This window comes from Anarhichas minor, unplaced genomic scaffold (assembly GCF_050575085.1).
Source record: "Anarhichas minor isolate MPS153535 unplaced genomic scaffold, ASM5057508v1 ptg000151l, whole genome shotgun sequence".
Lineage (NCBI taxonomy): Eukaryota > Metazoa > Chordata > Actinopteri > Perciformes > Anarhichadidae > Anarhichas > Anarhichas minor.
In genome coordinates, this window is record NW_027466597.1 from 77,501 (window position 1) to 90,476 (window position 12,976).

Consider the following 12,976-nt stretch of genomic DNA (forward strand, 5'->3'; position numbering starts at 1 on the left):
TCAGCATCCAATCCGCATGCTTTAGGTTCTACTGGTGGGCGGGGCTACACCTTACCGACAGTCTCCTACCTGAGGCTCGTAGCGGATCAGGATGTCGTACTCCATGGAGTGGGGGATGTTGTCCACAGAGAACTCCAGGAAGGCCCCCTCTGGGACATTGACGAGGCCGATACCGGTCCAGGTGGGACTGCGATCCAGAGGGTGGGGTCTTGGGACCACTGTGACCCCCTACAGAGATAAGATGAAGACATAAAAACGGATGAAACAACATTTGACAAGCTCACATGTGGTGCTGAAGCCTTTTTTTTTTTTTAAAGAAAACTAAGAAATACATTTAACCAGGAAGAAAAATATATATATATATATAAATAATAATCACGGTCTATTTGGGGAGTAGCACAAACTTTATAATCAATCAAAGATGGAGGTAGTCTGCAGCAGACTGTAATCTGGAGATCTGGTTGGTTTGTGTTACCAGTCAAATTAATAATAAAGACAGTATCATCAATGCTCATTGAAATATTCATACAGGAAAGAAATATCATCTAAGCGGAGTCTTTCTGACACAGTCACTGTGTTATTGTGATCAAACTTTTTTGCTTCAAACTGAATTTAAAAGTTTTAAGTCTAGTTCAAATTCTGTCATTTTTAATCCACCAGCCTGTTATTACGCCCATTTCCTAAAACCAGTGTAACACTAGCATGGAAACATGGTGGGATTAGCAAGATAATGTTAGCTAGCTAACTAGCCAGTGGCTAAATGAGAAAAATGAAACATTAAATTGAAGGGATGCGCCGATACCACTTACTTATCATTTTATTATTTGATCCATTGGTAATCCCTTCGGTGGGTTAGGCTTAGAGAAGGTTTAGGTTAGGTTAAGGGTTAGGCTTAGACCTGTTCTTAGTTAGGGCCCGAGCACCGACGTAGTCGGAGCGGAGGACCTATTGTTATTCTAATGTTTATTAGGGCCCGAGCACCGACAACGTCTGGCCGCGAGGTCCCTATTGAAACTATAGTTAGAGCCCGAGCACCGACAACGTCGGTCCGCAAGGTCCCTATTGAAACTGTAGGAATTATTAGGGCCCAAGCACCGACGTAGTCGGAGCGGAGGACCTATTGTTTTTCGATTGTTTATTATTATTATTAGGGCCCGAGCACCGACGCAAAAAGGAGGTGCTTGGGATAATGGAAAACTTCTGAAATTTGGCACGCAAGCCAGAATTTGCGAATTGCTGTGGTATGAAATATTGGCTCGATAGTGCCCCCTATTGAGTAGCCCCAACATCGGGTTTCACCTAGCTGTATGAAATTTGGTAGGTATGTGTTGAGGTGTTTTTGAGAGGCTAGAAATGCTCGAAACATAAGCAAACTTGGCATACACATTTAAAGCCCAAAATGTAGTTATATAATTTGATTTTATTGGTTCAGGGTGGCAAATCGGCTCAATAACCCCTACAAACTTTCGACGAAGCAGCCCTCACTGTACGTTTCACATAGATTTACAAAATTTGGTAGGCACATGTATCACATGTGGACTGAAAATAAAGTCTCTTGGGACCATGCTCTAAACCCAACCGGAAGTCAGCCATTTTGAATTTTGTATGAATTTCTCGTGTGTTTTTTCCATTTCCAGGTGCTGTACTATGAACTCCTCCTAGGGAATTAATCCGATCATCTTAGAATTAGGTCAGAACAATCTAAAGACCTTAGCGATTAAAAGTTACTAAAGGCTTTAGGTTTCATTGAACAACATGGACTTGGTGTGGCGGCCATTTTACATGGTTCGCCATCATCCATCAAGCTGTTGTAACTCAACTGTACTTTGTCAAAACTGTCCAAAACTTGACATGCTTGATTACTGTCATGATTTTAGGACTTCTGCATGCCAATATTAACATAGTCATAGCGCCACCTACTGGCAACCACGGACGTATGCAGGATTCTATAATTACAGCGGCCCAAACACTGAACTTAAGGGTTTGTGGGCACACCACCAGAAAAAGACTTCTCTGATCTAAATATGTGCAAACTAAGATGCTTGGAGAGCAAAAGTTAGATAACAGTGGTTCTCAAACCATGTCAGTGGGCATTAGTATAAATGATCTGTCCAGAGCTTCTTCATGAGAATCAGGTTAAACGTTATAATGAATGCGTCACACTACAATCTAAAGTTACAGAAGAACTTAAAATGAAAACAGTGTTAAATGAAAGTGTTCAAGTTAAAGCAAATGACACTACTGTTCTGTTAACTTTCATGTAAGTCCAAACACAATCAGCAGGACACTGCAGGAAGTTGAACCCCATCCCAGTAAACTGACAGTCTGTTATGTTACAAACACTGAAGCACATTCACACACATTAATTTTCTTAATGATCTTTAAAGGCTTACATTTATGATTGTATCGGAGGTACACTCAAAACATTTGAGGCTTAAGACCTGGTAACGTGATCTTGCTACGCTGCTGGTCGACGCAGGAAATATCATCCGACTCGTGCACGCAGAGTGTGATGGTTACAGAAATGCATGGCCGCGTCACCCAGAGTCCTGCCAGTACCCTCGACGTGCGTGAAGTTGCGAGGGCCTGATCAATGCTGCTTGCAGCTTTAATTGTTTTTAAATCTCCTTTTCTTTTGCCTTATGTTTTGATGCTTTTAATGGTTTTATGTGAAGCACTTTGAATTGCCTTGTTGTTGAAATGTGCTATACAAATAAACTTGCCTTGCCTTTGAAAAGGTTTAGGTTACGGGTTAGGTTACGGGTTAGGTTAAAAGACTACTCACAGGTCCAAAATTGGCATCCTCTGCCTCGTAGGTGTAGTGATCCAGAGCGATGAAGTAGAATCCAGACTCCACCTGATCGCAGCGTCGACCGAACATGTGATCTCTGCAGACACACTGACCGCTCACCTGAACACACCTGCAGGACGACAAACGAAGAAGAAAAGAGAGAATGGAAACAGTAAACGATAGGAAGGAAACTGAAGAATGTAAAGACGGGACTCCAGAACTGTTACAGAACCATAGAAAGACCCAGATTTAAACTGCATCTGATCAGCTCCACTAAGTGGACCTCGAAAACTGTTCATCACTTCATGAATGTGACCATTCACCTACAGGCAATTTACCCAGGACCAAACCCGCGACCAAACCCAGGTCCCTCTGGCGACAGAGCTCACCACCACACCAGTGTGCAGCTCATCCTCAGACATGTTAACAGTATTGGTATCGGTGCACTTTTTGGGAAAAGCCCTGAACAGAAACGGGGTGGATGTCGACCCATAAAGACAAATGCAGGTTCTGTTGGTTTAAACTTGCACAAAACCAGAAATCCACAAGAAGCACGAGATCGAAGAAATCACTGGAAATTGACTTGTTTTGAAGGAAAAACTTGAGCCAAGGTACAAACGCATATTTCAAGCACCACTGAATGCAACAAGGACAAATATGCATAACTCTTAGTGTATTATTTGGTGGTATTAATAATTAAATGACCTGGTCACTGAGAACAGCCTCATGGAAATAATATGTAATGTTCTATGTTCTGTTCATTTAGCATATATACACACTCACTGGCCACTTTATTAGGCACACCTGTTCAATTGCTTGTTAAAACAAATAGCTAATCAGCCAATCACATGGCAGCAGCTCAATGCATTTAGGCCTCTAGACGTGATGAAGACGACTTGCTGAAGTTCAAAGCGAGCATCAGAATGAGGAAGAAAATGGATTTAAGTGACTTTGAACGTGGCATGGTTGCTGGTGCCAGACGGGCTGGTCTGAGTATTTCAAACTGCTGATCTACTGGGATTTTCACGCACAATCATCTCTAGGGTTTACAGAGAATGGTCCGAAAAAGAAAAGATATTCAGTGAGCGGCAGTTGTGTGGACGAAAATGCCTTGTTGATTGTCAGAGGTCAGAGGAGAATGGGCAGAGTTGTTGGAGATGATATAAAGGCCACAGTAACTCAAATAACCACTCGTTACAACCAAGGTATGCAGAACACATCTCTGAATGCACAACACGTGGAACCTTGAAGCAGCCGGGCTACAGCAGCAGAAGACCACACCGAGTGTCACTCCTGTCAGCCAAGAACAAGAAGCTGAGGCTACAATTCACACAGACTCACAAAAATTGGACAATAGAAGATTGGAAAAACGTTGCCTGGTCTGATGAGTCTTGATTTCAGCTGCGACATTCAGATGGTGGGGTCAGAATTTGGCGTAAACAACATGAAAGCATGGATCCATCCTGCCTTGTATCAACGGTTCAGGCTGCTGGTGGTGGTGTAATGGTGGGGGGGATATTTTCTTGGCACACTTTGGGCCATGAGTACCAATTGAGCATGGTTTAAACGCCACGGCCTACCTGAGTATTGTTGCTGACCATGTCCATCCCTTTATGACCACAGTGGACTCATCTTCTGATGGCTACCTCCAGCAGGATAATGCACCATGTCACAAAGCTCAAATCATCTCAAACTGCTTTCTTGAACATGATGATGAGTTCACTGTACTCCAATGGCCTCCACAGTCACCACATCTCAATCCAACAGAGCACCTTTGAGATGTGGTGGAACGAGAGATTTGCATCATGGATGTGCAGCAGACAAATCTGCAGCAACTGCGTGATGCTATCGGGTCAATATGGAGCAAAATGTGTGAGGAATGTTTCCAACACCTTGTTGAATCTCTGCTACGAAGAATTAAGGCAGTTCTGAAGGCAAAAGGGGTCCAACCCGGTACTAGCAAGGTGTACCTAATAAAGTGGACTAAACTTACTGGTTGTTGACAGCTCCTCCGAGGTCACAGTCACATGGTCTGCAGCCGTCCATATCGTTACTGAGACCCCAGTGTTCAGACTGAGAACGAACACACACACACACACACACACACACACACACACACATATATATATATAAATAATCAGTCTTTTTTGGAGAGTAGCACAAACTTATCATCAATCAAAGATGGAGGTAGTCTGCAGCAGACTGCAATTATTTGGAGATCTGGTTAGTTTGTGTTGCCAGTCAAATAAATAATAAAGACAGTATCATCAGCATAATGATGCACATTGAAATATTCATACAGGAAACAAATATCGTCAAGCGGTCAGACTGGACCAGGATCAGGACTGTGGTCTCACGGTTTTATAACAGTAAATGTGTGCTCTCACCACACACTGGTCACAGTCTCGTCCTGTCACCAGACGTTTACAGAAACAACTTCCTGTTTCACTGTCACAGGGATTTCCACCAGGAAGAGTTCCCAGGGGACTGCAGGTACACGCTGGAACACAGTAAGAGTACACATGATGAGAAAAACTATAGTACAAATGCTACAAGACTGTAACCATACTATCCTCTCCTGTGAGTCTGGAACTCTGTTATACTTCCTGTCATCCAGGAACCCAAACCTGTGTGTGAGTGCAGGTGTGTGTATTAGTGTGTAGGTGTTGTGTGCAGGTGTTGTGTGTAAGATGTTGAAGAAAATCCTCATATAACTTGCCATCTCCATCAATCCCAGAGAAGCAACTGTGAGAGGTGGATAATAGAACCATGCCAGGAAAGTTAAGTAAGATATGAGAACATGTTTAGATCAGCAGAACATTGTGATTAAGTACCTCTGAGAGACATTAGTTGAGAATCACGCCAAAAAACATTTCCTGTACAAAATCATTTAACCTGCCAGAAATGTCAGCCTGACACAGACAATGACATAATGAAAAGTCTAGATGTGTTTTGCTTCTGGTTCAGTCGAAGGGATTTGATTGGTGGACTGTGACGTAAAGTACAGTTCACCAAAGGTATAAAATCAGACATACGCGCTCTGGCAATTAGGATTCGTTGTGAAATGTTCTTGTGCGCACAAGAATAAAACGACCCCCGCTGGTTGCAACTCCAAGAACTGAGTCTCTTCTCTTCATTTCTGCCACAACATATTGGTGGTGTTTCTGCCACAAAAATGTCTGTGCAGGTGTTGTGTGCCGGTGTTGTGTGCATTTGTGTGCAGGTGTCGTACCCGTGCAGCCTTCAGGCTCGTCACTCATCCTGTAGTGAGCCTGTTTGCAGCGCTCACAGCGTTCTCCTTCCACGTTGACTTTACAGCGACACTGACCGGCAATCAAACCGGCTCGAACGTCTGTCATCCCGTCACATATTCCTCCGTTCAGTGAACCCAGAGCATCGCAGTTACAGGCTACGGAAACACACGCAGGACAAAATGCATTGTGAGGAGGAAGAAACGGGTTTAAACAAAGACTTCCTATTTTATAAAGTCACGATACCGATTATTTAAACTTACAAAACTGTTAATATCAGATCTGTTTAAATTAATTAGTGGCGGTTAATTCAGTCCTGCCTTCAAGTCTGCAGGAGGAGGGAATGCAATCAATCAACCTTCATTGTCCCTGATGAGCAACCCTAACCTTGGGGGGTGGTTACAGGAACAGTCAGGTGACATCATCTCAATTAACAATAATGGTGGAATAAAAGGCCTTTTATAGTACATTACATTACAGTCATTTAGCAGACGCTTTTATCCAAAGCGACTTACAATTCAGATTCTATCACATTTCTACACCGTAGGCTCAGCTACGGGGGACATTTTTGGGGTCAAGTGTCTTGCTCAAGGACACATCGACATGCGACTAGCAGAGCCGGAGGCGGGGATCGAACTGCCGATCCTCTGATTGAAGGACGGCCCTGCTATCCACTTAGTAATCTCATTGGAATGAAGACCAACTCAAACGCTGTGCTTCAATATTTTTAAGTGCTGCTGAAGAATCTGCGTTAGTCTGTTCAGTCTTTTTAAACGTTAAAAAACATTTGATACTGTCAATCATGACATCCTGCCGACATCCAAATGAACCAAAGGAAGTTTCTCTTTCCCATTTTTCTCTGTAGAAGCTCTCTCGGTAATAAAAACGGTTTACATTGTGTCAATATTCTGTCTTAAAGTCTGGACTCACATTGACAGATGTTGGGGTCTCTGACGTCCCTCTCTGGATGTTGGTAGTAAAATGGTTTACACCGCTCACAGTTGTGTCCATCCGTGTTGTGCTGACAGTTGTCGCAGACTCCTCCGCTGATGTTTCCTGAAGCCACGAACACGGCCACGTCAAAGTGACATGAGAAGGAGTGCTGGTTACAGTTGCACTCTACAGACACCACAGAAGAAGAAAAGATGAGATATCAGTCAGAGTTAGCTGTAGACAGACGTCAAGTTAAACAGATCTCTAATCTGATAGTTGCAGCTGTTGTTTCAGACGCTGGTGATGATGATTGATTACTGATCAGATTGAATTCATAAAAAGGATTGAAACAGGACCTGAACAGACAGTTCAGAAACACAAACAGGGTTAGGGTTAACCCTAACCCTATAACAAGGTAAATGGATACCATTCAGTATTTTGATGATTAACACTGATACTTCAGGACAGTTGTGAAAAAAAGAGACTCGACACCCAGAATGAAATATGGTACTTAAATGCCAATAATATTATGGTATGCAATTTAAGCAATAAAAATGCTGATCTTTATAAAAAGGAAACTAATCAGTTGCTCCAGCTTATTTTCTCTTTTGCATATTCACTATTGCTCCTCTTTTTTTATCTGAGTATTCGATAAATCAATGGCATAATCACAAGAATACTCCATTACAAAAATGATCAAAAGCTGCAGCCTCAGTTTGTACTGGCTGTTTTCCAGTAGAGACCAGAAACAGACATCAGTAGAAACCTGTATAGACCAGTAGAGACTCACTTTTGCAGGCATTGGTGTTGCGTCCCTCGGCTGGTCTCCACGGTAGGTCGTGGTAGAAATTCTGACACTTTTCACAGTTCAGACCTTTAGTGTTGTGGTTACACATGCAGTGACCATGAACCTGTAGACACACACAGTCACATCTGATCAGAGCTCACCCTACCCCGTATAGGACTCACCCTTCCCCCTTCAAAGATCACCCTGCCCACTTCAAGACTCACCATGCCCTCACTGGTCTGTCCGGCTCCTTGGATCGGGGCACACTCTGAGGCGTGTCCGTAGCAGAAGCAGTTTCCTCGGACCACCATATCGAAGATGGCGAAATAATACTTCTCTTTGATCTCCATACGAGAGTCCAGCAAGTTATCGCCGAGTGTGTGCAGTCTGGTGAACTTCACCCGCAGGTTGGTGATCTTCAACATGTCTGAACAAAAGATCAATAACAGGTCAGTGATAGATAATACCTAATCAATAATCCCAACAGATCCTATAATAGTTATTTTCTGGTGTAAAGGGACATACTCTGGATTCTGGGGCTGTAGGGATCATCGATCCTGAAGGCCGGGTCCAAAACTCTGAAAATCACCTGGAATCACCAAAGAGTAAAAAAGACAACATCACAGTGACGTCACATCAAGTGTATTATGATATCATTTCCTTTCCTCTGTAACACTGTGGTTACCAGACCAGCTCTTAGAGAGTACACCCTCAGAGTCCTGCAGTACCTCTCCTTCAGTGGACGGCTCGATGTCGGAGTAACGCGAGTCACAGATGACATCATCGACCTTCTGCATTGGTCCCTGGGAAACAGATGGGAAGGAGCTCTCACAGTCGTAGGCGAAGTAACGATAAAGCTGCCATGTCTTCCCAAAGTCAGCTGAGCGCTCGATCACCATGGCGGCAGGTCGAAACGTCTGAGGACAAAGAATGTCGATGTTAGAAAACATACTTGAACTAAATACCATGTTACGGTTCTGCTGATCCACATGAGAATCAACAGTGAGTGATTCACTGTCCAGCCTGCAGTCGGCTGCAGCAGTAACCTAGCCAGTTGGTTTGTTACACAGAAGCATCTGAGAAGCCGTCATTGGAAGGGGTCAGGCACTTTCTAAAACATACGCAGCAGGTGATTGGATGAACCACCTGCCAAGCAAACTCCTACTGAAGCGAGTCAGGAGAAGAGCCAAAGCATCTTTTACATGAATGAAGAAATACTCTACAGTTGTCATATAACTGAAGCTATTGCAGCATCTACGCTAACCTCATCCAGAATCAGTGGCCTCACTGTGTCTTCTCCCATACAGCTAAGCCACATCCGGAACTGTCAGTAGCTCCTTGCTGGACGATGATTAGTCCATGCTCTGGCTTACCAAACACAAACGCATTACAAAAAGTCTGACAAGATGGATTTTGTGTGATCCCGTAATTCTGGTGTGATCTCTTGACATAGCAGAAATCCAGCTACTGTGCAAGGTAAGCAGTAACCAGTCTACTGTCAGACCTGCACTCAGCTGCACCAGTAACCAGTTTACTGTCAGACCTGCACTCAGCTGCACCAGTAACCAGTTTACTGTCAGACCTGCACTCAGCTGAACCAGTAACCAGTTTACTGTCAGACCTGCACTCAGCTGGACCAGTAACCAGTTTACTGTCAGACCTGCACTCAGCTGGACCAGTAACCAGTTTACTGTCAGACCTGCACTCAGCTGAACCAGTAACCAGTTTACTGTCAGACCTGCACTCAGCTGCACCAGTAACCAGCTTACTGTCAGACCTGCACTCAGCTGGACCAGTAACCAGCTTACTGTCAGACCTGTTACTAAACCAAATCTGGTGTGTTAATGTGTGTCAGTGATGTGAGATGCTGAGTTTAGAGTTCAGGAAAACCGCATCCTTTAAACTCTACACCTTATGATGTCTCCAAAGCTACTGAAGGCATTAAATGGATAAAAGTATGAACATTGAGCAGTAAACTGATCTTTGATTACCCAGAATCCCCTGCTGTGTGTATCTGTATAGAGCTTACCTTGAACGTCATAATGAGATGTGTGAAGTGAAACTCGGCCTCCAGATTCAGCTGTATAGTGACGTTCTCCAGACCTGCAGACAGCACAACAACAGACCGTTACACAAATAGATAATCAATAATCTATCCAAGTATACCGACGCAGCAGAACATTAGTACACTGATCAATAACAAGCTCTACGTCAATATACACGGGAGACATAAACAGACCAATCCAGGTGCAGCCATCTGATTTCCTTGAGCAGGCCCAATGTGACCATAATAAGCAGAGTAATAGTAGAATAGTATTGATCAAGCTGATATACAAATCTAAGCACATCCTCCCTATCAATATATAATATTATACGCGTTACACAAGCTCATAGGCTGTATTGGATTTCCAGGATGATCTGGAGAAAACATAGGTGACGGTTTATTGATTAGCAGCTCGGTTAAATGCAGCCCACCTGAGACTGAGCGTAAAATGGAACTCAAAGATGTTTGGACCAGCGGAGCGACACAGGTCAACTTTAGCCTGGAGGTTCTTCAACTTTCTGGACTAAAAAGAGGCTATTTGTTTTTGACCAGATGTTTAATAAAGTTTACATCTTCTGATCTGTAATGAGTAAATCAGATGGAGGTCGACCCCGTTACATGACTGTGACCTCTGACCTCTCACCGTTCTCAGACTGCCACCAGGTTTTGAGTCTGTTGGGAGCAAACGTGGTGACGACGTTCTCGACGCGATGACCACTGGTCGGACTGCTCAACTTGTCATACGGCGTCGAAGAGTCACACAAGAAACACTTCTTCTCCTCCTGGTTCATGAAAGACAAGCAGACAGATACATATTATTACTGAGGGACATGTTCAGTATTTGTTTATTATCTTCAATGGTGTCATTATTTACTTTAATTATTATTAACAGATGTATTTATTCTTTCTTATGCTCCTATGCTTTAACAACACAAGCGTATTGAAAGTGAGACAAAGAGAGTGAGAGGGAGACAGGCGGGGGAGGTTAATAATGAGGTGAATTCCTCAGATTCCTCTGTGGTCTCGGTCACTGGAGATAAGAGGAAACCTTCTGACCACAGATTTTCTGCTTTTGGAAAATTAATTTCCTGTTTGAAACAAATTTTTTAAATATTGATTTAATCTCTAAACAAAAACTCACTACATTTTCATGAAGCTATTATTAGGCTTCAGGCCCTGTAGGAATACAATTATTATGTTAGGTTTTACTATTGTTTTACTTATGTATTATTTTTTTATAAAACGTAATGTTTTATGAACGTGATAACAGACACAGAGGCTGATCTCAGTGCTGCAGACAGAAAGCTGCTTTAGCTGCCGTGTTTCATGAGCACAGCAGTGAAACTGAATCAATGTTATCATGAGTTCAGTCTGAACTGTGATCGACTTATCAGAGATAGACAGACAGATTTATTCATCCCGCAAGGGGAAATTTGTTTGTTACAACAGATGGAACCAGTGTGCTGATGGTTTTACTGGAACAGGAAGCTCTGTGGTCGATAGACGTTTGAGTCCTTCACTCAAAAACAAACATAATTTAAATCTGATTCGATCTAAAGTAACGGCTTCATACTGAGCACGCTCAGTTTACTCTATCTTTCAGTTTGAAGCTGTCTGTGTGTTCTCCACAGAAACATCTGGACAAACATCTGTCTGCTGTCAGAGCTCAGAGTTTCCTTATAGGGAGGTCATTTACACAGGAAACACAGCAGACTATAACACACACACACACACACACACTTTAACTAAACACAGTGGCCGTCCAATCAGAGTTAAGAAGAGACAAAAACACTACAGGGTTTAGTCACTGTGTGTGTCGTGTGTGTGTGTGTGTGTGTGTGTGTGTGTGTTGAAAGTTTCCAATGATCCGTTGAGGGTTAGTTTAGGTCGTGAGAAAGAGTGTCTAGGTTCTGTTGGATCCGAGTGCAGATTCTTTTCTAATCAGCAGATCCCTGCAGTGGCTCTCCCATTAATACTGGTGAGAAAACAATTTGACTACAGTTTTCTACTGGTGTCAAGTTTTCTTTTTTAAATGGTGCAGTTTGGTGCAACATGACCTGTATGTTGTGTTGTTTACCTGTATGTGGTGTTGTTCAGGTGTTTATCTGTATGTGGTGGTGTTGTTCGGGTGTTGTTTACCTGTATGTGGTGGTGGTGTTGTTCGGGTGTTGTTTACCTGTATGTGGCGGTGTTGTTCAGGGTGTTGTTTACCTGTATGTGGCGGTGTTGTTCAGGGTGTTGTTTACCTGTATGTGGCGGTGTTGTTCAGGGTGTTGTTTACCTGTATGTGGCGGTGTTGTTCAGGGTGTTGTTTACCTGTATGTGGCGGTGTTGTTCAGGGTGTTGTTTACCTGTATGTGGTGGTGGTGTTTTCAGGTGTATGTGGTGGTGTTGTTTACCTGTATGTGGTGGTGTTGTTCAGGTGTTGTTTACCTGTATGTGGTGGTGTTGTTCGGGTATTGTTTACCTGTATGTGGTGGTGTTGTTTACCTGTAGGTGGTGTTGTTGTTGTTCAGGTGCTGTTTACCTGTAAGTGGTGTTGTTCAGGTGCTGTTTACCTGTAGGTGGTGTTGTTCAGGTGTTGTTTACCTGTAGGTGGTGTTGTTCGGGCGTTGTTTACCTGTATGTGGCGGTGTTGTTCAGGGTGTTGTTTACCTGTATGTGGCGGTGTTGTTTACCTGTATGTGGCGGTGTTGTTCAGGGTGTTGTTTACCTGTATGTGGTGGTGTTGTTCAGGGTGTTGTTTACCTGTATGTGGTGGTGTTGTTCAGGTGTATGTGGTGGTGTCGTTTACCTGTATGTGGTGGTGTTGTTCAGGTGTTGTTTACCTGTATGTGGTGGTGTTGTTCAGGGTGTTGTTTACCTGTATGTAGTGTTGTTCAGGTGCTGTTTACCTGTAGGCGGTGTTGTTCAGGTGCTGTTTACCTGTATGTGGTGGTGTTCAGGTGTTGTTTACCTGTATGTGGTGGTGTTGTTCAGGGTGTTGTTTACCTGTATGTGGTGGTGTTGTTTACCTGTATGTGGTGGTGTTGTCGTTGTTCAGGTATATGTGGTGGTGTTGTTTACCTGTATGTGGCGGTGTTGTTCAGGGTGTTGTTTACCTGTATGTGGCGGTGTTGTTTACCTGTATGTGGCGGTGTTGTTCAGGGTGTTGTTTACCTGTATGTGGC

The 12,976-nt window shown here is 43.3% G+C and overlaps 1 protein-coding gene across 1 annotated transcript in view; it reads right to left on the bottom strand.

The window, feature by feature from the left end:
- The window catches only part of lamb1a (laminin, beta 1a), a 32,609-nt gene that overhangs the window by 17,066 nt on the left and 2,567 nt on the right, over positions 1-12,976 (bottom strand). Inside the window, exons 3-14 of the mRNA XM_076085337.1 lie at positions 10,450-10,588; positions 9,792-9,865; positions 8,491-8,679; positions 8,288-8,351; positions 7,987-8,189; positions 7,766-7,886; positions 6,973-7,161; positions 6,024-6,200; positions 5,179-5,291; positions 4,785-4,864; positions 2,786-2,921; positions 70-228 (exon numbers count right to left, since the gene is read on the bottom strand). Coding sequence (XP_075941452.1) covers positions 70-228; positions 2,786-2,921; positions 4,785-4,864; positions 5,179-5,291; positions 6,024-6,200; positions 6,973-7,161; positions 7,766-7,886; positions 7,987-8,189; positions 8,288-8,351; positions 8,491-8,679; positions 9,792-9,865; positions 10,450-10,588 — 1,644 coding nt within the window. The remainder of the gene's footprint in view (positions 1-69; positions 229-2,785; positions 2,922-4,784; positions 4,865-5,178; positions 5,292-6,023; positions 6,201-6,972; positions 7,162-7,765; positions 7,887-7,986; positions 8,190-8,287; positions 8,352-8,490; positions 8,680-9,791; positions 9,866-10,449; positions 10,589-12,976) is intronic.